Genomic DNA, 23,821 nt, shown 5'->3' with positions numbered 1-23,821 from the left:
GAACACTGCAAGACACCATGATATAATCTTGTATGTGGGTGACTGCTACTTAACCAAATAAAATTTCTGACAACTTCTTTGATATAACGCAAACTTTGATTTATCTGATGATGATCTTTCCAAAGATGTCCTAACGCAAACATGCTATAATCTTGTATGCCAAAAGTTGCACTGCAATCCAACAAAACTTCTGGCAAAGTGTGTTTTTTTTTATATATATAGCAAGGTGGCTTCTTCAGTGGGTTGATTTGGCTTCTTTACTCATGAGGCCACATTAATCTAATCATAACTTTCATTGTCTGCCACTAATGTATTGTGTTAGCCTGCCTAAAGCCTCACATGAGAAAAGTTGATGGATTTGAGATAGTGCACATCCTGTTGACTATTTGATGTCTTTCATTTTGACCATGTTCCAGAATTCAATTCCAAGCAAGCTTGCTCAAGCTTTTGAAGCGTGAAGGACAAGAAGGTAAAAGGATTCCAAGGTTCCACATGTTTCAGATTAAAAAAAGGAGAAGAAAAAAAGGTTATGTACCTGTGTGATGGGTTGGTAGTTGGAAAAATGAGTGCAGAAATGGCTGGCATTGTGTCAGTAGAAGGTTGCACCTCCACAGCTTGGTGTGGAAGAGAAGCACCTTGCTATTTTGTCCCATAAAAAGCATTAAAATAACAGCGAGACCAGCAATGCCTCGTTCTCTTTATCTACCTTTGAATCACCTAATGCTTAGATTAGCTAACACTCTCTCCTTTGGGCAAAACATAAATTACTGAGTGCAGTCAGCAGTGGTTAGCAGTCCCCTCTTTAATAAAAGGGGGTTCACCTCCCTCTTCTCCACCTTTTTCAACTCATTGGATTATAGGTAACTTGCACCTATTTCAGGCCCTTGTTTTATGTTTCTTGATGATTTTTCATTTTCTTCTTCATGAGCATTTAGCTTGCTAAAGGTAAGGTTTTCTACTGGAGGTGTTTATTCTTGATAGGATTTAAGGCTTGGGGTTTTCATTCACCTTTTCTGGTTTGCTTTAGCTGAGGTCAAAATTTCATACAAGCAACGTGAGGGAGGAGCTGGTGCTTGGAAGAGTTAAGCTTTGAGATTATTTCCAAAGAGCAGTTATTTGTAGCCATATTTCCACTTCTCATTTGCAGGTTTATGGTGAGTGTTTGGACTCACGTAATATTTTCTTTGATGTCTGTTTACACACAGATCCTTAGCTGGAAATAGTCCAAGACAGAAGGAGTTTCCCTTCTTGACCTTGCAATGTTATCTGTTAATCAATTTACTTATTCAGATCTCCTCTCACATCTTCCCCAAAAAATATAGTCAAATGTGTTGAAATTTCTGCCATTGTTTATGTTTCAGTGTTGTTCAATTGTTACAAAAGGGAAGTATTCTGCAAAAATCTTACTTGGTGCCATTGATTTTGTCCCTTATGGTATTCATTTTCAAACCCTCCGCAATTCATTTCATTGATCGATAGCAGTTCCTAGGAATGTAGTAATGAGCGCTTTCAGCTTGCTTAAACTGAAGCTCTTTGGAAGAGAAGAAAAGAGGGAGATTGTATCAATTCTTTTTCTGCCAGTACAAGGAGCAAGACAATTCCTTTATACTTGGATCAAAAGGTTAGCTTTTCTATCTTCTGGGGAACTGAAGTGTAGGAGATATGTGATCCTTGTGGGCTCAGAGCAATCTTGCTGGTGCATGCTAGATTTGATGGCTTGACATTTGTTCCTCTATCTTGCTTTCTGTGTGTAGGATTCTTTGCAAGTGACTTCTTTTGCTTTTTATCTCTTGATTTAAAGCTGCCAAGGGTAAATGTTCCTTGTTGAGTTCTGCAAGAAATTACCAGTCAACATTCCTTCAATTCTTTACCTAAAGCGAAAGTTACCCGTGTTCCCACATCATCTGTTTGAACCTAAACCTTGAATTCAACCCCAAACTCTTCTTTTGATGTTGATGCAAATCGCAGATGTATTCCGCTCGACCATCTGGACTTGTTGGCACATCTTCAGCTGCGATGGCTTCCGAAGAGTATTCGGGAAACAGTTGGGATTCCCTCACTGTGGTGCAGAGGACGAACTTCACTGAGTCAAATAGAATGTCCCTTTACAGCAATGCTCCTGGTGCTGCACCCTGTCACAATGGAAGATCTCATGAAGACATGAATTCCATTGACGACGGTAACAAGAGGAAAATTGCAGCTGGAGGTGGACAATTTCCTTTCCACTCTCCAGGAAATAATAGTTCTCAAGTAAGACAAGAGTTAAATTCTTTAAATCTCTGGTTATGTAAGTATGAACTCATGTTAAGTTCTGAGGCTAAACCAATTTCTTTATCAGAAGGTGAAGGCTGAAATGCAGCAACTTGAGCGTTTCAGAGGTCCTCCAGGGAAAGATGAGAAGAAGCAGAAGAATGAATTGAGCCCTGGAAGCAGCGACCATAAGCCAAGCAGTAAAAATGGCAGAGTTTCTGAGAATGCTGATGCTTCAAAGGATGATTCTATCCATGTCAGGGCCAAGAGAGGCCAGGCCACCAATATTCACAGCCTTGCAGAAAGAGTAGGTGGTTTATTGTGAAGCAGTCTTTTCTGATTTATGATTACAGTTTCTCTAATTATTATTATGATTATGACCATTATCATCATCTTAACATGCAGGTTAGAAGGGAAAAGATCAGTGAAAGGATGAAACTTCTTCAAGATCTTGTTCCAGGATGCAACAAGGTAATTGCTTTGCTTCTTGCATAATGGTGCACATTGAACATTACATTGCAAATTTGCAGATAAATGGCAAGGCTTTGATGCTCGATGAGATCATCAACTACGTACAGTCATTGCAGCACCAAGTCGAGGTAGCTCCTAAAGCCTGTTTAATTAAGACATGATTCATCGGCTGGAGTTATATAAGAACTCAAACTTTTGCTACTGAAATGTGCAGTTCCTTTCAATGAAGCTTGCGGCTGTCCATCCGGAAATGAACTTTGATCTTGACCAAATTCTTCCAAAAGATGTACGATCAATAGCATGGAGACTCTTTTCAATTCTGTTACTCGACTCCAATACAAGCACTTACCACAGAATGAGATGTTACTGCATCTGATGTTAACTGAATTTTGTTCATTCAGGTTCTTCAATCGTGCTACAGCGGATCGTCTGTTATTGCATTTGGACCAGGAATGAGCAACTTCCATCCTGCCTTGTATGCCTCCACCTATCAAAGAATCACTCAACTTGAGATGCCTTACGTTGCCCATACTTCAGAGGATTTGCAGCATTCTCCCTTGTTACAAGCCTCACACCTGTCTCAGGTAACTCTCAATCCATTTCTTCTCCAAAACATGCCTTCTTCGCCTGCCCATGCTTCAATTCCTTCTGACATGGCGCATAGCAGAATCTACCAAGTCCATGGCAGGATGAGTTCCACAACATGAACCCTGTTCCTAGTGAAGCTGCCACGGACCAAATGCATTGGTAGGTGGTCTTGTAATAGATAGATCATGGAAGTTTTTTGATGGCAGAGCCAGTGATGCAGCGAAGGCATACCAGTTATCCTCCCAATCAATTACATTTAAGAATGCAGTGATGGCTTCAAGCGTCTGTTCTCGTTTCGGATTAAAAATGATGTGCAGATAGAATTTCACATTTCTAGCTTTTATCTTCATCTTGATTGGATTTGCAATCAGCTGAGTTTCTGTGGATTTTTGTCATCGTCTAATTGGTCGTGTGGATAAATTTATGCACATTCAAGGAACTGGATGTTATCGAACCTCAACTAAAGTCAATCTTAAAAGATCATTCACCTTCTCTTATGGGGAGCATATTTTAGAATGCTCACAATCTTTTCACACTAACTAGGATAGACTGATCAATTGTGCTACTTGATAATTTACTTCGATCGATCATTATAAACGTACAGGAAAAGCATACAGAACCTCTCGAGTGAGAATCACACGTTGTAGGACAATGATGCAGCACGACTCTGATATACACAATCAATCCTCTTCTCTTCTCGCACAATATCAAAGTGCACACAAAGTGGTCTCGTAGCCAAATGTAGGAGAATATATATGTGTGTCAAATATTCTAACAATACCTTGGACCACGCACCTAGAAGAGATCATGCATGTGTGGTACGTCCTATGAAATGATTCTACTTTGTAGTTGCAGGTACAAAGATTACAACTTTAGTTCCTGTTCTGCGTCTGACAATTTCCAAGTGAGTCGCTTTCTTCTGCACTGTAGGATCCAAGTAATCTCCTTGTGACCAAGGACTACAGCAAAGGTTGCAGATGGCTCAAGATCACATGGGAAAAGATGAAAGGAATAGCATCTGGGAGCTTGTCTTGAATGCCTTGGCCTCTGCGATCGATTAACAGATATCATATCAATAGCTAGCACAGAATAGCATAGCATAGCATGAGAATTGAGAGTGGTCCTAGCTAGATTGATTGGTCATCATCTCAGATATGGTCAGAGATCATATGGCTTTCTCTCCCACACGCAAAACCGTTGCATTGTTGAGCTTGAAAAGATCTTTTTTCTGTTTTACATTTGACTCGATGAAGAATCTTCTTTGTTCAGCATCAAAATTAGAACAAGATGTCATCGAAAGAATAACAAGAAGTGTTGAATTACTCAATTAATTCGTTCGAGGAGCAGGGAGCTAGCTAGCTAGCTAGGTAAAGTGATGCATGATGCATTTGCGAGAAAGGCAAGTAAGAGAGATTTGTCGAGCTAGGGAGGACCTCAACCTCATGCAAATGCAATGGGTGGGTCCCCAGTGGGGCAGTGTGGGCCAGGGAGCCACATGGGTGTGTCTGACCCACCCACCCACAAATAGCCTTCGAATTGAATGAAGGAAGGAGGCATTGGCAAGCCCAACATTAATGAGCATCCATTCATTCATTCCTTCCTTCACCCTCACTCAATTGCAACCCATGATCCATCCCCATCAGCTCACAGACATGCACCTTCCCTTTTCCCACCCAAGCAAAGCAACTAAAAAAATATCATCAGACCTTAAGATTCCCCGGCCCTTGCTTGCTCATTCATCCCAAAGATCGACACACGCTCCAGTCCAGTATCAATGTATTATTGCACCATGCACCCTCACCTCCAACTTAACTGAAACTCAGTTCTTCCTAGCTAGCTAGTTGAATTTGCATTGGTTATGCAAAAGTGGGAAGAGTTTGTATGTATGTTCTTCATAAACCATCACAGAGAAGAGAGACGATCAATTGAATACTCCATGCAAGAATTAATGTAATTTCTTCGATATATTGTATTTCTGTACAAAGATGACCACGAAGAACTTGCACTATATATGTCTCTGCTTATGGATTTTAATAAGTTGAACATCATCAAGTTACCAAAATCATCTGGATTAAACATATATATAAACTTCCGAGGAAGAAGAGGAAGGTGTAGGGGATTTGAATTAGGAGTCTGTATTAACTGTAATTCTAATTGAGTTAATTAACATGCTGCGGAATTGGTGAAGGGGTTGAAGAAGTGGTGGCTGGACTTGGGCGGCGCTGCTACTACTACCGAGGCGGCACCGCCGACGATCTTGGGGCCGTCGGTGGCGGTGGCTGTGGGTCTGCCGATCCTCTCGCAGGAGGGACACATGGAGAGGGTGGCCGCCGGGAATTGCATGTAGAACGGCGGTTGCTGCGAGAATTTGAGGGCCCTCAGCTCCTGCAGCTCCTTCTGCAGTCTCTGGTTCTCGGTGGTCAGCGTCTCGTAGCACCGCTTCAGGAACTCGCAATCCACCTCCGTTTGCTTCAGCTTCGTCCTGTATTTTATTTTGATTGATTCTTGATTAATTTATGGGGGAAAAAGAAGATAGAAAGCCAGAATCAAATTATAAATGCGTACCTTGCTCTCCGATTCTGGAACCAAACTTCGACTTGCCGTGGACGGAGATTCAATTGCTTGGCCAAGGCTTGCTTTTGTTTCTGCATGAAAATTAGATCCCGCGCGCTTGAAATTGATTAACAAGGAGAAAATAAATGAACAAGGTGGAATATTAATTATCGATCATCAGTTCCTACCGGATTAAGAGTGCTATGCTCCTTGAATCGGTCCTCCAGCAGAGCAGACTGCTCCTTGGTGAGCCTGAGCTTCTTCCTACCACAGTTGTTGTCTTCCTCCTCGTCAGTACTCGCCCTACAATTATTAGAAACTCTCTCCGCCTCCACTTCCTCAACGTCCTTCTCCTTCTTAACGCAGACCGCAGCGGCCGAGGCAGAGGAAAACGACGAGACGGCGCTGCAGGGGGACGCCAGAGGCCGGCCCTCTTCCCCTGTATTCACAGTGCTTTGCATGGCCTTGAGCACCTCATCGTCGTCGGCGGCGAGGCTCAAGGTGAGGGAGGCGGACTCCCGTGGCTGTCGCCGCCGGCGGTGGTCGGCCGTGGAGGTTGTGCTGGCGGCCGGACCAATAGCCAAGCCTAGAGAAAGTCCGGTGTCACAAAGATGTTGAGGAGGATTCATGTCCATGTAGCTACTTGCCTCTTCACCTCCTCCTCCACTGCCTCTATTTTATATGGCCAGAGAGAGGAAAAAGGGATGAATATATGCTTATGATTGCTAGCAAAGGAAAGAAAATAATTAAAAATAAGACTTGAGTAGGATAATTAGAATCATCGATCATTAACTAAACTTTATATATTTTATGAGGATGTATACATATTCACACCAAATATAATTTGATCCAAGTGTGACAATTAACCTAACTCACTAATAGTACTAAAGAAAATTTAAAGGGAGACCAATGAACAACTCCTAGGTGAGATGAGCTCACTAGCTTGATAGGTGGCTTCTGAGAATTTATTTAACAAATGACCTAATACTTGGAGTAGAGGGCAATGATATATATGTTGCACCACATATGCACCAACAGTGTGATAATTTTTTATATTTTAATCAAGTCTAATATTATAATTATATTTCCCATGCATGATCATATCATCATCATAAAAACACAAATTAAATTGATAGAGATTGAGTTGATCCTAACTTGATCATCTAATTATTAGAGTAAACAAATTTCAAGATCATTGTTCTATTACTCATAATGAGTATAAGAAGCATAATTAGAAAACTTGCAACAAAACTAGATTGTTTGAAAATAGATATATAGTTTTGATTGATTGGCTTAGGAAGTTAGGATGTCATAAATAAGTGTCTTATCTTTTTTACCACCAACTTATTTTCCTTGAATATGAACTATTTAACTAAATAGTTATTAAATTAAAGAAATATTATAAATTTATGAAAGTCAGTTGACACGTCTCATGCCATCTAGAAAAATGCATCAGTGGTGTTGCATAGCACAAATTAAATAGACTCAACCTATCTTAAACTTGTAATTAAGTAAACCAATGTTGTTAATGCTTAAATACCAAAACTTCTTCTATCTAAATGCTTGAGATTTGAATCTAATAAAGCTTAAGTAAATAAAGATATATATATAGAGAGAGAGAGAATAATACTCATCAAATTAAAGATATTTTTGCATCGCAATCTCATCGTAAAAATGAATCAATAACAATTGACCTTAATTATAACTTAAACGCGACAATATATAATGACCAGCCGTTGGCAAGTACTCATGATTGTTACAACTTCAAGTCAACGTCAACTTCAATTGCCATCAAACACACATTAATTAATTAATTTTGCACTGTGTCACTCCAGAAGTCACATCGAATCACGTCGCCTTTACACTGACTCGAGCTTGATCGAGTCACGAGCAGTTAAGTCGAGCAGAATTAACAATTAATGACTTATTATTTGCACAGCCAAATTAATTAAGACCCCAACTATATATGTAGTCAAATACTGCTTTACATATTCTGTAAATCTGGTAACTATATATATATATATGGTAACTATATATATATATGATCTATATATTGAGGGTCCGACATGAATGAAAGGCACACATGAGGTGTTGGGAATCTGAATGATGTACAGTAGCTAACTTGCAAGGTACAGCATCAGCATGGGGCTCTTGTATCTCGCCCTTGTCTACCCTGATTTGGGGAGCTGACACTGTAACTGTTGATGCTTATATTCCTCTCTTTCTAGTTTCTTGATTTCAATGGAATGAGGAGAAGGAAGCTACATATATATGTGCACTGCATATACATGTATATATCCGATCCGTTTAATCTATATATATATATAGACGTGTTGACTTTGTTGGCTATATGATGATGCGTGTTTCTCACACCAAGTACTCTTTGGATCACTGTCGTGCAATGGCAATGGCATGATAAGATATGCATTGACTTAGACGCAACCGCACAAATCTCCATCATTAAAGAATATAATATATATATGTAATTAATTAATGGCTAGCTCTTCAACTAAATCGACCTCCTTACCATATGCCTAAATAATCAAATATTCTCTCTTGATCTTGATCGAACAATATATATCTCGCATTTAATCCTCGTGCCGACAGCGCGCGTGTCGCGGCTGCCGTCGGAGCCACGCGGGCGAGCACCGCTGACGCAAGGGCGGCTGCCTCGCCAATGATTTGCCATCATGTGGAGCATTAGCATTAGCATTAGATTCTTCAGTAGCAATCATATGCCTGCAACTAATTAATAATCAACTGTATTATATATATATATATATATATATATTAATTTGAGGTGAGAGATAAAGAAAGGGATAAGGAAGAAGGAAGAAGAAGAGAGAATTGATCCAATGGGAGAGCACGAGATCAGTCCGTGTCTCTTCTGAGCCACTCTTTTTGCAACCACAGCCGACCAAGTGGTCTGCAAAATTATATTTTACGAATGGCAGCACTGTTTTCCTGTCACTCCAACATTAGGCCATCACAGTGCGTACGCTTATCCAAACCAAAGGTGAAAGGAAAGATCGATGCAGTTGGAAAGTGCACCGTGCATCGATCACTAAAGAAATGACGAGACCTGTTTTTCCGAGGGAGGTGGGTGGGTGGTTGGACTAGCTAGCTAGCTGCTGACCGGCCGTCCTGGACATCTGTTGAGAGCTTTTGCTCAGCATGCATGAACATGCATGTCATGCCTCGTGCGTGGTGACTGTGCTCTGAACCCACGCATGCATGCACTTGGATTTCTTCTACTTAATTTCTGATGGATGAGCTGTAGCCAGATGGAGTTGTTAATTATCACCGGCCCTCATTAATTATTGACCTTTCAAAGTGCTCACATGTCATGTAATATGACCTGTAAATTAAATTAAACAAAATTAAGTTGATAGATGATGAGCTAGGAAGGAAGGAAGGAAGGAGGATTTATTCCCATTACCTTTTTCAAATTTTTTTCTACCTTTACCTCCATAAATGTCAATGGTCCAAAAGGAAGGAGAGAGAGAGAGAGGAAGAGATGAGATAGTGAAAGAAAGGAGAATTGAAACCAAAATCCACTACTTAATTCACTACTATGGGCTTCCATTACTCCACTCCACAATTAATGAACATTAATTAATTAAGAATATTAGGCCTAATCTCAATATATTATGGGACCACATAGTATATGTATGAGTTGGTGTGAGTAAGACAAGTTTGGATTCTTACTTCACATGGAGATGATATGAATCATTTGGCATCACCATCAACAAATCCTCAAATCTGGGGTGGGGGCCTCTTGTCTACCATGAGTTCTGCTTGGAGGCCAACATCCCCTCACTCCTCCTCGACTCGGCCTTGAGTCAACATAGTAATCATGCACCAGGCCACTGTCCTCCATTCATGAAATGATTGAACTTAAGCACAAGGACAAGGAAGGACATGCATGTGGGGTCATTTAACTCTTGCTTCACACTTAAGATATATATATATATATATATATACATGTAGTATTATATATATATATATATCTTGCAATTTTGCCAACTTCTTAATTAATTATGAATTAGGTGTGGAGTACTTAAGGGCTACCGACCAATAATGGTCATTTATATGGCTGCCGGCCATAAGATTGCCTATCATTAAGATTATCATACACAATTAATGCTAATCGATCGATATATCCTTAATTAGCTAGCTAGCTAGCTAGCTAGAGAAGTAAACTCGATCTATAGAAAACTTTAATCACTATACAAAAAGATGAGCTCAAATTAAATTCACATTGATTGATTAGAGCTTCTTGATCATGCATCCTCATGAAAGCATTTATTTGTCTCATAATTATACCAAAGCTTTATGATTGATCTTTGGACCACAGCAATGCGGTTAAAATCATTTGTCCACATCTTAAACTATTTCCTGACATGCTTTATTTGTCTCTTTTATAGTGTTCCTTTAATCATCATCCTTTTTAGTGTCTAAGATGAATTAATGTTTTGGAGAAGAGAGAGAGAAAAAAAAAAATTCATCTAATTTCAAATGATGATGTGGTTAATTAGCAAATATATATATGCTAGCTACTTCAAAACTTCAAGGTTGCTGTACTTCAATTATTTGTGTTTATTAGGGGAGGGGGATCAAAATTTGATTGTTTTTCATAGATCTTCTCAATGAAAGTCTCTCAACATACAGATAAATAATTAAGTCGGTCCCATGAAATGTCAAGTGTCTTTCCTTGCAAGGAGAGACATTGACATAGCTCATGATTAATAACACAAAGAAAACACAAGTCATGCTCACTTGGATTGTTTAATCCACTCAAACTCGTGTCATGTTTAGCTTGAAAACAACACCAAGGGACCAAAACAAAAGCACATGCACCACTGTTCGACAGTCAACATTATTAGGTCTCTTGATTCTTATATATCCATCATGAACCATATATATAATTAATTAGATGGAAAGTAATTGATCAATAAATAAATGATATACCAATGGAAAAAAAAAGATTGTTTAATGTCTTCGAGTATGCATGTGACATCATGGCAAGTATAATCACTTGATGTGCAAGCCATGCCAAAAGCCTACTTAATTAAAAAGATATTCTTCATCATTGAATGTTGAATCTAGACTTGGTAGTGGTAAAAACTTTGATTGTATAGGGTAGGTCATATCTTATTCTCCTACCTTTAAGGGTCTTCAACTTAGACAAAGTGGTGAATCTTACATACGTAGACTCAAATGCAATAATCTTTTTGTTTTTTTAAAAATAAATACATAATTGCTTTTGTACATCATCAATGTTGGTGTAAGAATAAGAAGACAAGGAGATGATAAGTTTGACAATTTCATTAAATAATTAAACATGTGATGATTAAAGAAGAGGGCCACTTTTCTATAGAATATGTTAACTCTTTTGTACTAACATTCTATATTAAATAGATTATGAGACATTCAATCCGCACTAATTAATGAAATCGAAGATAAGGTCATGTTAGGACATATAGATTTACCTACCATGACGACATGAGCTTATCATCTTAAGTTAGTCTTATGTATTTGATAATATATATTAACAATCGTTTGCAATATTTAATTGTATCGTTTTAGGAGATAGATTTAAAAGATCTTCTAACTTACAAGTAATTGGTTGGGTGGCTAGGACTCATCAAGTAGACACTAAACTCATGCATGTAATTTAATTAATACATGATGCTCCATGTAATAATTAGTTAGTTTGGGATTTGAAGAGTAAGAAAAGGACAAATTTCGTAATTAGGTTTGCGTGCATAAAATAATATGCGTATGAGGTCATGAAACCTAAATGGATAATAATGTTTAATAGGTATTACGCAAGGCTTATTAAGGCAATTAATGATAGCACGTGTTGACTCATCATTTGATTTGAATAGAAAATGTTCCCAATGATTTTTATTGCCGACCCAAATGATTTGGCAAGGACGACAGTGCTAATTATTATTGTTATTATTTATCCTTTTTTTGTTACCAACTTTTTTTTTAATAATTCGGAGTCGTGTAGATGTCATTATGTGAATCTTTAAATAAGAGCTTGGATTAGGTCCTTTTTACGTGTATTGGAAGAAAAGAAAAGAAAAAAAAAGAAAAGAATTAGAGAGAAAGAAGACAACTATACAAATTGAACTATGCGAACTATTCAAAAATTAATAAAAGATAAAAATCTCATCAAGAAGAAAACTATATAGAAAAGTCAAACTAAAAACTATATTAATTGAAAGATAATTAATTATATAAAACTATATTTATTATTAAAATAAACAATGTTAATTGCCTCTAAATTAACATTGCAAAAACATTAAATATTTAATTTGTTACAGATATATAAATTTTAAATATTTATTTTTTAAATTGTTTTTTCTACTTAATTGTTTGTTTAGAAATTAATAAAATCATCCGAGTAAATTAAGTCTATAACAAACTTGATATAACTTTGTTACGGCAATTATGGGTAACTATAATGGCATCAAACAAAGAAAGCAATTGTTGGTTGCATTAACAGGGTTGAACACAGCAACTGCATGCATGATTTAAAATAGCTGACAAGAGAATGCTGTTTATTATATTATAATTTCCTATGGAATGGTTGTCTATTCAAATCAAATGATTATTGTTTAATTGAAAATATAATTGTAAACTAATAGAGGAATGACGTTGTTGAAACATATGAAAAATAAAATTGCTTCCTCAAAAATGTTAGCCATTTCACCTCTTGAGCCAAAACATACTGTTCATTTGCAAATGATAAATCTTGACAACGATTTCAGGACTTTTAAAAAAAATAATTAAAATGAGAGGCTCCAAATATAAAAATAAAAATCTCACCTTACATGCTTATCCAACGTAACGTTACTTGTAACAAAATCAAACTCTCGCCCTTGCAAATTTAAGTGAGAAATTGAAAATCTCACCCTTACAAATATCAGTACAAACGCCTGCAACACGAAGGTCATACTTGAGAGGCTAAGCTTCTGCAACTCAAGAGAAACAAATGAACCAAGATGACAAGAACCAGAACCCAAATTACACAAATCTTAAGAAGAAAACATTTGCAACATTTTCCGCATGTCTATGATAATCACAAATAGAGGTGTGTGTGTGTGGATATATATGATGGGGCAGATGGCGATGGAACGTGCCTAGCCACCTGAGTGTGATACTGGTGTCGTCACGAACTGACCGCTCTTGAAACTGTGGGCAAATTGCTGCGGCAAAGCATGCTCCACCTACAACAAAAAGGAATAGATTTGCTCTGCATAATCAAAACTTACAAATCGACAGTTTACATATACTTGCTGCATGAAAATCACTTATTATATTTCAAAGCAACAAGCCCAAAAGATTGATGTTGAGTGTTTAGGTGCATTAAAATTGTTTTGGGTCTAACAATGTCATCATAAATTCTTTTCAATTTCAAGTATCAAAACAGAGCAAGTATGAAAGCTAGAAAAATATTTCCAATTGAAATCTGCTGTGATGATATACTACTTGTAGAACATTCACCATAGTAAAAGGTGGAGATTTCGAAACGCCATCAGTGTTCGGTTTTTACCAGCTGCGCTTCAACTAAATTCAATTAAGTTTGCTGCAAGAATATCCTAAATTGGACAGATTGTTAAGAGGTCCATTGGGCTGCAGAAGTTTCCGCTTCCTGACATGATGAAAATGCGTGAGCGTTTTGCATATGCCAGCTCAACTTTGATGAAGACAACCACATTTTTCATAGGCTAGGAAGGTCGACTTGGATCATGTTAACTTTGGAAGATTTTAGACAAAAAAAAAAAAAGGGCGGGGGGGGGGGGGGGGGGGGGGGGGGGGGGGGGGGGGGTGGGGATTTAGGCAAGAGATGGAGCCCTAAGAAAGACAGGAATATAAAAATTCTCAACTCAATTCAATAACCAAGAGAGGAAGAAAATTGAGGAAAGATTTGTTTCATTCATTGCAAATGATCCATTTACCTCACCATCTTTCTCTTCTCTTTTTGGCCCATGGAGACGTGCAAGGCAATGGCCGTGGTGCTTGCAGCAGCGCGCAGTCGGCATACACTCATTGCTCGTGTTGCAAACAGCAAGTCAGCAATAACAATCAACAGGAGACATAGGAGAAGTATGTGCAGAGTAAAATTGTCAAGTGCTACAGAAGTGCTGGCTGGCAGCACAATGTCAGTGGCAGCGTCCAGAACTGCTCTGAATTTGCAGCTTGCATTGCATAGAGCCTGCCAGCAAAACCAACAGGAGACAAAGGACAGGCGGTATGCAGGAGGTAAAACTCTTCCACTTATTTCATGATTTCTCTTCACACTTATCCCTCCTCCCAAGCAAAAAGCTTTTGGTAATTTCATGCTCTCCAATTTTCCCTCTCCCTTCCAACCTACTATCCCTATTTTCTAAGCTCCCAAGTAAATAAGACATTATAGTGCCTTTTAGATCCCAATTTTCTTGCTTCTTTCCCTACAGTAGACATGCCTTTAAGCTAGATGCAAGTAGGCAAGATGACAGACTCCATGGCTCCATAGTTCATTGGTTACCATACTTCAAATCAGCCTCAAAAAGGAACTAAAAGGTGAAATATTGGTGTATCCCGTAAAAACTTAACACAAAGTCCATATGACAAGAATATCAAATTAGCTACCCATGTTAGGTCCTATGTTTTAAATACATAAAAGAGAAGATGTCATCATGCATGAATAAGAAGGTCAAGCAATTGTTTAATCAGAATTTGAGGACAAGTGATAGCATTAGAATGTGCCTTACCCAGTCACTGTCAGGACTACCGCCTGGAACAAGTACATTAATTTCACTTGATTTGGCAGTAGTTATTGAAGCCCCTAATGAATGTTTGCCCAGGTACAATTGGCAACCTGATGTATTGTCAATTGATATTGTTGGTGCTGAACCCTGCATGAAACAGAAAAGACAAATCTTTGAACTCTGGTGGCATGGTAAATGCAATAACCTATTTATAGTTGTTTGAAATAATCTATTTCAAAAAAGAAAACAAATCTATAAAGAATCTCTTGCAAAAATCTGCTTTAATCAACTTGTATAACTATCAAAGCCTATGCTGATGGTTTAGTGCATAAACAACCATGGAAATTAATCTGTTTGGCAGTTTTTATTAGTTCCAAAGATGATTCTAGTGGAAGTTAGTTATCCCAAGACCTAAGTAATACAGTGAAAATTAGTTTGAATGTTCTTTGCTTGGACAAGGAATTAAATTCTTTGTTATAGATACGAATCTTCATAATATCATTTCTCAGCCCAGAAATGCTACGACTAAAAAAAATGCCTTCCTTTGGACCTAATTTCCAACCAATATGGTGAGCTAGTTACTCTGCCCCAGAAAAAGGGCAGGTCTTGTGCACAATTAAAAAGAATGACCGTCAAACTCCTGTCATACTGCAGAAGCTCAAACTAGATCATGAGACGGAGTGTTCCTAAATCAGAGGGGAATAGACAAATGCATCCAATTGTCTGTATGACTCAAGAACAAGTACAGAGACACAGTACTTTATTTTCAAATGGAGAAAACTAGGGAGAAAATTCTGCAAATTTCAATCCAAAGATCTCTTACAAATGAAAGAGAATTAGAGAAGTTAATGAACATTTTCTCAAAAGCACTAGTGACCTTAAAAAAACCAAGAAAAAACAAGTCCAGAATTAGCATTCCAGATGCTCCTGTAAGTAAAGTGGAAAATAAAAACTAGGCACCTTCCAAACAAATGTCTGAATTCTATAAGTCACTAGATATGGTTTGGTACCTGACATTGCACTTCAATGCCATTGCAATTCACAATTTCACAAGCGGCTACAACATCCTAATAACAAATATTTAGAGAAATTGTTAGTCCATGACGATATGCATGATAAGCCACATAGGGTATCAGTGTACAAATTTACACACTGACCGTGAACACAATACCCATCTTGGTGCATTTATCAATTGTAATGTTGTTCACTTTTCCTGTATAATAAACATCACATAGATTTCTCTCTTTTTTTTCTTTTCAGAATGTCACATTAAAATGACAAAAATTATTTTTCACAAGAAACCTAACATTTGATCAGAATTACCTTTAATTTGTAAAACTGAATTTTTGCATCCATATAGGTATACAGTTTGCTTGGAATCACAGTCATCAATAACCAGGTTCTTTTTTCCAATCTGATTCTCAACAACCCATCTAACGATACAGAAACTAACAGGTTACACTCGAGGGAGAAAATATATATAACTGGAAGACTATATTAAGAGAAGTATTAAAAAGACTACAATTAATAGATTTCTTTTGGGAAAAAGAAAGAAAGAAAAGCATCACTCACTTGCGACCCATTTGAAGCTCGAGTTTTGGAGGCCCTTCTTTACGGAAGGAGAAGGAACTAGCACGAGAACCTTTTTCAGTAGCAGCAACAACACCAGTTTGATCTGCTCGGTTTTTGGTCTTCATATCATCAGTGACTTTCCTCAGACCTTCCAGATGAAAAATTGTATTAATTATTTACTTAGAAAAAAACAAACTGTACAAGTTCAATCTTTTTTTGTTCAGTATGTGTTGCATGCCTGAAGTTACTGATTTGCCAGAGCTGATCTCTTGGAAGACAGCAGACATTCCCTTCTTTGGTTGTGATGTTGCAGCATCAGAGATAAAAAGTGGTGCTGAAGGAGGAGGTGGAGGGGCCTTTGCTGGAGGACCTTTTGCCACAGGAGCGGATGCCAATGTAGAAAGAACCGCAGCACCAGAAGATCCCCAAACAATACCTATGGGATAAAATCTCTTCACATAGTTCTGCAACCCGGGTATGTACAACTCCTTCAAAGCTTTTGCCCATTCTACATGGTTTGCATCTTTATTCCTGTACTCCACAAGAATCTAGATACCAAAGTTGTAAGTTATCTTGCACTTTGCAAGGTAGTGTAAATGATGAAGCAAACATCACACCGCAAACCAATTCTATGTTACTTTAGAAAGTTAGTCAGCAAACTACCACAATGGGGAAAAAAACTAAAGAAATGATAAACCGATGCAAAAGTTTGTTATGATCAATTATTAGTTGAAGGTGTCAGGGATAAAGTTGAACCACATAATTTAAGAGATTTGAATTAGAGTAATTTTATAGTCTTACATAGAGTTCACTATAGGAATAGGATCCATATGGCCAATCCAAATCCTTGCAACTAGCATGGCTTGTTTCAACCCATGAGCATAAAAATTTGCCATTTGTGCACGCACACACACACAAAAACAGCTTGTAGATTTACATGTTGAAATTTGTTAATCTATAATTAGAATTTAGAACAGTGATTGCACAGAATATGTAAAGACACAATAAACGGTAAGTAGCATCAGGTAAAAGTAATCAATTTTTTTCCAGCCATCTGATTGACTTAAAATCATTCTTCAAATAGACAACTAAATTCAAAGCAGAAAAGAAAATAACAGAACATGTGGAAGTTATATCATGAGCCCAAATCATTTGACAAACAAGGTAAAACTAAAGTGCATACCTTGTTATTATAGAATTCCGCCATCTGCCAACTTTCTTCCACATGAGCAGTTGGCACACTCATGCCTTGAAGATGCAACATATAAAAGTAACGAGAAGAGTTTGTCAGGATTCCAAATAAAATTCCAAGTTGTCCACAGTATAAAGGATGACTAGTTCAAAAAATATACATACCTAAATCTTTTCCCAAGTAACCTACCCATGCCAAGGCTGTAAGACTATCTGCAGAAGTCTTCAAATGATTGAAAAATTCCGGCCGTTTTCCTTCTGTCAAGGCACTTGCTTTAAGGATCACTTCATTGAGTGGCTTCAAGAACTCTTGTAAACCATCTAGGTCAGGTTTCTGGAAAGAAAAGTGCGATCACATTCGATGCACTCTAGGCAAGCAAATGCATAGCTGCATTCCGCAAATATTCAAGAATGAATGTAACAAAAATCAGCAAAAAAGTAACAATTCGCAATCAGTTCTGGTTGCTGGAAGTTATCAATGATTCTTGATCAAATGGCAACCGCTAAAAGTAGGTAGTTGATACAGTAAACAGTCCGATCAATCAGGTGAGGTGGTTCAGACTAACAAAGTAAAGCACGCACATAGAAACGCACTGATGCAGATACTTAAATACTTGAGAAGTAATTTTGTAGGCCTCTTCAAAAGTTCAAGCACATTGTACGAGCAAATCAGATTTAGAAGATCCTTTCACAGTCATAGAAAGGAGTCGACGCGCCCAATCCGCCAGCAACGAAACAGGCAATTCGGCAGAGAAGGAAAAGTAGAGGCGGAAAGGATCAGATCATCCGAAACAGACCTGGCACTGCTTGGCCTTGACGAGGAGCTCCTTGAGCACGGAGAAGGCTTCGGCCAGGATCTTAGTGGCCTCCTGTACCTTTCCCCCGATCTTATCGGCGGCGGCAGAAAGCCGCCGGAGGAAGTTCTGGACCAGCTCGTCTAATGCAGCGATGGCCGGATCCACTGCGTCGGGCTCTTCGTCGACGAGGCCTGGCGGCAGCGCGCGAGATCCGGGGACAGCGAGGGCCTCGAGGCGCGAGACCGCGGCCTCCAACCTGTCGACCAGTTCCTTCTCCATGGCCACAGTTAGGGTTCCGCCGGATGGCTGGTCCGGGTATTTATAGGAAGTCGAGCAACGTGCGCACGGCTGGCTTAGGCTGGCAACGGCCTTCTTTTGCTTCGTGGACTTATGAATTCTGGGCGGTTGGTGTAGCCGAAAGGCTTGGTGTCGGTTTACTCTCTGTTTACTTTGGCAGTAGAATGTTGCAAAGGAAAAGAATGAAAGGACTAAAGTGCCCATCCTCTTTGTTTTCCTTTTTTTATATTTAAATAATTTAAGTATCACTAATTTCGGAGGTCAAAAGTAATCCATCAAAAGAAAATTAATTCTTAAAAATTCCCTGCTTACAAATTCCACATTCCAAATTCACAACAGAAACAAACTTGAAATAAGAAATCGATTCCAAATTCCAAAGAGAAACAAACATGAAATAAGAAATTTAAAACAGGGATTGCATTTCTGCAATTTCTGATGATCTTCGCTCGACTGAACAATCTTTAATTCACAACGAATCTACACACAAACAAGTTAATCGTCTCTGTTCCCCGTCTACCAGCCTTGAACCGGCCACCGCCTTTCCGGGTCCGGCAGCCACGAAGCCCTTCTCTTCTTTCTGTCCTTGTTCTTGTCGATTTCCCTTGTGCCTTCTCCTTCCTCGTAATAATTATTGTCCGCCTGATCAATATTCGGCAATTCACAGAGCCTTTTACCGGAGAAATACTGGGTCAGAAACCTCCAAGCGCCGGCCTTGCTCCGCCGCGGCTGCGGCGGAGCGAGCTCCTCCGGCGATCTCGCCGATTTCGAGATCCGCTCGTACCTGGCGCACTCGGAGGCAATGGGCGACGATCCGAGGATGAGCCGGGAACTGTAGGATCTCCCGACGACGATGCTCGCGAGGAAAGAATCAGTCCTCTGCGGCCATCTCGAACTCCTCCCGCCGCCGAGTTCTGCCTCCATCGATCCACAGGAAGTTTAGGAAGGAAGGTGAGTAAATCGAATGCTGAGAAGAGACGATGGAGTTGACGAGGACTCGCTTCCCTAGCTCGCCTTCTTCGCTTCCACGCAACCTTTTCGACGGAGCACCACGGTTGGCATCACCACCGCCTATTAAGGATCGATTACTCACTTCTCTACCTTGCTTGTTATTGGCTGATGCGATGATGAACTTTTTGCATAAAGCCCCAATCAAATCAAACTGTACCATTTTATCATCATTTGTTTTTAATTATCATTAACCACGATATGTTTTAAGAAAATCATACTTAACTAAATTATTAATAAAAATAATTGTAGAAAATCAAATGTAATTATTGCCACAAATTTTTTGATAACAAATTTTTAACATGTTATAATTAACTGAATTGAAGTGACAAAACGCGTAAAACATTTTTTGAATTAAGTGACAAGATCAAGTATACAATGTGCATGAACTATACATTATATACATGAATCATACATTCTTAACTATGCACAAATAGACATGTAACTCACACTTAGTTACGATACTTATTTGATCAAAATCACACAATTGCTATGTTTTCTTAGACAATTCTTGCTAGTGTTAAGGTTCTTGCCGAGTACACTCTAGTGCCTTCGTGTACAAAGGATAGTTTTATCGGTTTAAACCGCTGAACAATAGCCGTATTGCAAGTCGAGGAACCCTTGGGAATGTGAAGCACACGAACTACGCAATCTTCTTCAAGCTTTGGGTTTGCATGGAGATGAGAAGGGAGATCGATCAAGAACTCTCCACTTTCGTCAGTCTTTCCATAGGCCCATCTCACTTTTCCTCCTCCAATTTTGCATTCGACTCCAACCTCGACACCTTCAAATTATACCAATGAATTTAATTTTTTATGATTCAAGTAGAATTCAAATGCCAATTAAAATAACCTGAAAATTTACAAATTATGTACACGTTGAAGGAGCAAATAATTATTAAATATGTAGTTAAACTTATTCATTATATATAGTTGCAACTTCCTCACCTAAACATTGCGTAATTACCTTCAACTCGTAACTCAATTTAATTTAATAGTTAAGATTAAATTAATCTTCCTTATGGAATTAAAAACCACAATTATTAATTCCTAAGCTTGTCGAAAAAGATTATAGGTTGGCTTGTCACAGTGTTGTTCGAAGCTGATACAACCCTCGCTTCAAACTTCGAAAGTGACCTTCATGTATCTATCTTTATCCCACCTAATTAATTATTTATGAGACGCTAATTCCAAATCAAAGAAATTAGATTAACATCTACATAACGATGTTAATTATCTAAAGTCTGTGAATCACTGTGATAAATCATATGTTAAGATCCACATAAGAAGTTAAATCATAACGTTAATTATACCTGGGACAAGCGACTTGACGCCGGCACTGCAGACGACGGCTCCGTCCACCAACACCGTGGACAGCTTCTCATCGCCGTAGCCGGCCTCGCGGACGAGCTCCGCCTCCTGCGAGAGCTGCACGGCCGTCTCCTCCGCCTTCCTCTTCGTCGTCCTCGCGGCCGTTTCCGAGAACAAGAGGAGCAGAAAAGCCATGATCAGCACGTACAAAATCTTCTCCATCCCCCTAGCTTGTTTGTGAGAAGAAAGCGAGGATGGCGAAGAAGGCTTTTATGAGGGAAACGTGGCCAAGTGTTGCTTCGTTTGCAGTTCACGAGAGGCAACAGAGAGTGCTTATCGACGATGGCGATTGACACTGGAATATATATATACTGATAAAGTGATCAGTGCTGAATATTCATTTAATTTAATTAATTCTGTGCAATTTTCTTCTCCATATTTAGTAGTCATGGATTGGTAATCTGAAATTGACGACTTGCATAAACTCAAAATTCAGACCCGATGATTCATTTAAATTATTTAAATGATACCACAATTGCAGTGCAACCAAGTCTCTGAGTGACTTGGCTTGAACTTTGCTAAACTCGACAGGGTTACTTTGATTAATTTCTAGTTATCTTGATCCAATCCGACTCAACTCAAGTGCAATCGAGATTCTAAGGATTTAGATCTATATTGACCAGGTCAAGAATATACCACCCAAAGTATAAATTGACCATGTCAAAGATAAGGATATGCCACTCAAAGAATATATTGACCAGGTTAAGAAGACGCCACGCAGAATGTTGACTGCTTCAATATCATACGACGAACCCTTGCTTACTCCGCAACTTGCTCTTGTAGCGAATTGAAGGCCCAAGAACAGAAGCCTGTCGACCCAAATGGACTTGGAAAAATGAGTGGGGAATCATACGCAAGCATGCACTAGTGCTGAAGAAAGCGAAACAGAGAGACAGAGACTCTCTCCGCCCGACTCGCTGGCCATGGCAGGGGGATGAGGGATTCTGACTAAAACACCCACAGCGCATTAATCTGAACCCATCATCATCAGCACAAGCAACAGACACGGTCCTGGAATCCGGACAAGTAATGAGTGCTCGGAAGATCCGCTGCAGATTGATGTCACCTACTCCTCCCACTCTGCCTCGCCCTTTTACAGCACTCATCGTTTCTAGTTTCTGTTTCTGTTTCGTATCAGTTCGTTGGAAGTGAGGGCCTCGGTGCAGTTGCAGAGACGGCAAGGTCAGTGCTTGTAGTCTGTAGATTTGATGAACTGGTTTTAATCAGAAGGTGGGAGGGATGTCATGGCAACATGTTAATATCGCTTTTCTGCACAACTTTCCTTTGGATTTACTGAGTGTAGTGCCTTGTGGTGGACTGAAGCTCCTGCACATGGCTGCTCCCGTTTCAAAGCCATGGGAGCTCAAAACCCAAACCCTTGCCTCTCCCAAGAGAATCAACAGTTAGGAACAGGACCACCCTACGGGATGCCCACAGTGAAAACCCAGATGTTGGTGGGAGTAATCTATTCCTGTAAGAGCCCCGGGAAGGGCGAACTGGCGAAGGGTAGTGAAATCCTCACCCAGTAGGGAGAAAAGTACAACTTTCCCTACACTTTATCTATTAAAAACTAGTTTTTCTATGAGTTTTCTACGTATCTGATCTCTCTTCTTCATGTTCCACTACCTTTTTTTTCGATAGCAGAAGCATTCAAGTGTTTCCCTTTTATCTTTTCCTTGCAGGTTGATCTGAGTTCCTCTGTTACTCTTGGCTTCTTAGATCGAATTGGAGCATTGCTCATGTTAGAACCATTTTTTTTATCAGATGGCAATTCTTAGAGTGGCTGTTGCACTCTGCCTACTGCTCCTCATCCTCTGCGGCTGTTGCAATGATCATCCGATTTCAGCATTTCTTACTCTGTTCCTGCTTGTTCTTTCCCCTTCCGCTCTATTTGCTATCAAACAGCTCGGAAAAGCCCAGAGATCGTCACAGAGTTTTGCAGACAAGAAGGCAGCTACTGGCTCAGAAGTTGCATCACTGGAATCTGAAGGATTGGAGTATCAGCTGACCAGTAAGGCTCCATGCATGGGCACTGAGTTATCTGAAAAGGATGAAGAGAATTCAATATCCGACGATGAAAATCTCATTGAGATCTCGCTCCCTGATGGCCATTTTCTTGCACATGATGAGACAAAGGCATTGTTGAAGCCACTGCCTCTATTGAGTGGATTCCTGCCAAACCCTCTACAGGATTCAGTGGTGAGGCAACAAGGACTCATGGAGCTCTTAGCAGAAATCAACGAAGAAGAAAACTTGATCGAGATTGACATCGTTAGAGGCTCCATCAAATGCTCAAGAGTGGGAATTAAGACATGAGCTAGGTTATGATTAAGTTCAGTGATAATTCATCCTATTTTTAATTAGTTGTATCAGAGACAAACGTTGGGTGGAACTGAGTTACAAAATGTGAGAAATATTATGACGTTTCTCTTGCTCTACTACAGTTTTTTAAAGCCTGCAATCCTGTTTAAAGCCTTAAAGCATTTGATTTGAGACATTAGTTAGTAGGGTTGTAGTGTTTGTGGCCTGTGGGGGGTTTAAAGACAATACTTTCTCTTTAACTTTCTTTTCTGGGAAGTTTCACTAGTCTTTCTTGGATACCTCCAGTTAAAGGTGTAATTGAATTGAGCCGAATCAAGTTGAGCAGTAAGATGTTCGAGTTTGACTCGATTGATTTTTTCCTAAGCTTGAGCTCGATCGATTCGAGTTTGATTCGACTTTTTCTTCTGTAAAAGACTTTTTCTAAATCACTGGATGCGTTGTATGATGACGTGGATGAGTTCGATTCTGGAGTGAAAGGAGCAAATCGACGTGCTCGAGAAATACTAGGGAAATAGTTGCAAAAACATGCACACAATTCTTATTTTTTATTTTGTTTTTTAAAAAATATTGATGTATTATCTTTTTATCAAGCCTGTTTTTGAGTTTTGTGGTTGCCGTTTTGCATATCTGTAGTACTTTT

General features: G+C 39.1%; 6 protein-coding genes across 8 annotated transcripts; 2 read left to right on the top strand and 4 right to left on the bottom strand.

The window, feature by feature from the left end:
* Positions 1-901: 901 nt before the first annotated feature.
* LOC141814100 (transcription factor bHLH76-like) lies at positions 902-3,695 on the top strand. The gene is made up of 9 exons (XM_074702086.1): positions 902-945; positions 1,028-1,154; positions 1,969-2,250; positions 2,339-2,557; positions 2,656-2,721; positions 2,781-2,849; positions 2,936-3,007; positions 3,123-3,305; positions 3,389-3,695. Exons 2-9 carry the CDS (start codon positions 1,152-1,154, stop codon positions 3,470-3,472), a joined length of 978 nt encoding a protein of 325 aa, XP_074558187.1. The 5' UTR covers positions 902-945; positions 1,028-1,151; the 3' UTR covers positions 3,473-3,695.
* Positions 3,696-5,260: 1,565 nt separating this feature from the next.
* Positions 5,261-6,538, bottom strand: LOC141830834 (homeobox-leucine zipper protein HOX19-like). The gene is made up of 3 exons (XM_074718279.1): positions 6,051-6,538; positions 5,875-5,954; positions 5,261-5,791 (listed from the first exon to the last, which is right to left on the bottom strand). The coding sequence occupies exons 1-3, from the start codon at positions 6,495-6,497 to the stop codon at positions 5,473-5,475; spliced, it is 846 nt and encodes a 281-aa protein (XP_074574380.1). The 5' UTR covers positions 6,498-6,538; the 3' UTR covers positions 5,261-5,472.
* Positions 6,539-12,828: 6,290 nt separating this feature from the next.
* LOC141843929 (cyclase-associated protein 1-like) lies at positions 12,829-18,466 on the bottom strand. Its single transcript, XM_074731950.1, has 10 exons — positions 18,188-18,466; positions 17,556-17,724; positions 17,383-17,447; positions 16,438-16,747; positions 16,200-16,347; positions 15,951-16,060; positions 15,785-15,840; positions 15,638-15,694; positions 14,631-14,774; positions 12,829-13,103 (listed from the first exon to the last, which is right to left on the bottom strand). The coding sequence occupies exons 1-10, from the start codon at positions 18,464-18,466 to the stop codon at positions 13,017-13,019; spliced, it is 1,425 nt and encodes a 474-aa protein (XP_074588051.1). The 3' UTR covers positions 12,829-13,016.
* Positions 18,467-18,831: 365 nt separating this feature from the next.
* Positions 18,832-19,514, bottom strand: LOC141814085 (uncharacterized). Its single transcript, XM_074702084.1, has one exon. The coding sequence runs from the start codon at positions 19,403-19,405 to the stop codon at positions 18,998-19,000; it is 408 nt and encodes a 135-aa protein (XP_074558185.1). The 5' UTR covers positions 19,406-19,514; the 3' UTR covers positions 18,832-18,997.
* Positions 19,515-19,941: 427 nt separating this feature from the next.
* On the bottom strand, positions 19,942-21,083 carry LOC141844285 (uncharacterized). Its single transcript, XM_074732326.1, has 2 exons — positions 20,802-21,083; positions 19,942-20,273 (listed from the first exon to the last, which is right to left on the bottom strand). The coding sequence occupies exons 1-2, from the start codon at positions 21,019-21,021 to the stop codon at positions 19,990-19,992; spliced, it is 504 nt and encodes a 167-aa protein (XP_074588427.1). The 5' UTR covers positions 21,022-21,083; the 3' UTR covers positions 19,942-19,989.
* Positions 21,084-21,760: 677 nt separating this feature from the next.
* Positions 21,761-23,285, top strand: LOC141844262 (uncharacterized). 3 transcript variants are annotated; one of them, XM_074732317.1, is made up of 3 exons: positions 21,761-22,041; positions 22,163-22,365; positions 22,542-23,285. In XM_074732317.1, the coding sequence occupies exon 3, from the start codon at positions 22,624-22,626 to the stop codon at positions 23,173-23,175; it is 552 nt and encodes a 183-aa protein (XP_074588418.1). In that variant the 5' UTR covers positions 21,761-22,041; positions 22,163-22,365; positions 22,542-22,623; the 3' UTR covers positions 23,176-23,285. The 3 variants fall into 3 exon arrangements, with proteins under 3 accessions (XP_074588418.1, XP_074588410.1, XP_074588402.1); XM_074732309.1 differs by having other exon boundaries at positions 22,163-22,396; XM_074732301.1 differs by lacking the exon at positions 22,163-22,365.
* Positions 23,286-23,821: the final 536 nt, after the last annotated feature.

This window comes from Curcuma longa, chromosome 1 (assembly GCF_044706935.1).
Source record: "Curcuma longa cultivar G26 ecotype Majalengka, Jawa Barat chromosome 1, ITB_CL_G26_1.1, whole genome shotgun sequence".
Taxonomy (NCBI): Eukaryota; Viridiplantae; Streptophyta; class Magnoliopsida; order Zingiberales; family Zingiberaceae; genus Curcuma; species Curcuma longa.
This window is presented reverse-complemented; position numbering and strand designations above follow the sequence as displayed.

Bases quoted from the DNA above. Each gene is read 5' to 3' on its own strand.
- LOC141814100 (XM_074702086.1), top strand. The intron at 2,558-2,655 runs GTAGGTGGTTTA...CTTAACATGCAG, and splicing joins TTCACAGCCTTGCAGAAAGA to GTTAGAAGGGAAAAGATCAG. The intron at 3,008-3,122 runs GTACGATCAATA...TTGTTCATTCAG, and splicing joins ACCAAATTCTTCCAAAAGAT to GTTCTTCAATCGTGCTACAG.
- LOC141830834 (XM_074718279.1), bottom strand. From the start codon at position 6,497: ATGGACATGAATCCTCCTCAACATCTTTGTGACACCGGACTTTCTCTA. The intron at 5,955-6,050 runs GTAGGAACTGAT...ATTTTCATGCAG, and splicing joins AGCATAGCACTCTTAATCCG to AAACAAAAGCAAGCCTTGGC. The intron at 5,792-5,874 runs GTACGCATTTAT...AATAAAATACAG, and splicing joins TTCCAGAATCGGAGAGCAAG to GACGAAGCTGAAGCAAACGG.
- LOC141843929 (XM_074731950.1), bottom strand. From the start codon at position 18,466: ATGGAGAAGGAACTGGTCGACAGGTTGGAGGCCGCGGTCTCGCGCCTC. The intron at 15,841-15,950 runs GTAATTCTGATC...TTTATTATACAG, and splicing joins TTCAGTTTTACAAATTAAAG to GAAAAGTGAACAACATTACA. The intron at 14,775-15,637 runs GTACCAAACCAT...TGTTTCATGCAG, and splicing joins GCATTGAAGTGCAATGTCAG to GGTTCAGCACCAACAATATC.
- LOC141814085 (XM_074702084.1), bottom strand. From the start codon at position 19,405: ATGGAGGCAGAACTCGGCGGCGGGAGGAGTTCGAGATGGCCGCAGAGG.
- LOC141844285 (XM_074732326.1), bottom strand. From the start codon at position 21,021: ATGGAGAAGATTTTGTACGTGCTGATCATGGCTTTTCTGCTCCTCTTG. The intron at 20,274-20,801 runs GTATAATTAACG...TATAATTTGAAG, and splicing joins CGTCAAGTCGCTTGTCCCAG to GTGTCGAGGTTGGAGTCGAA.
- LOC141844262 (XM_074732301.1), top strand. From the start codon at position 22,624: ATGGCAATTCTTAGAGTGGCTGTTGCACTCTGCCTACTGCTCCTCATC.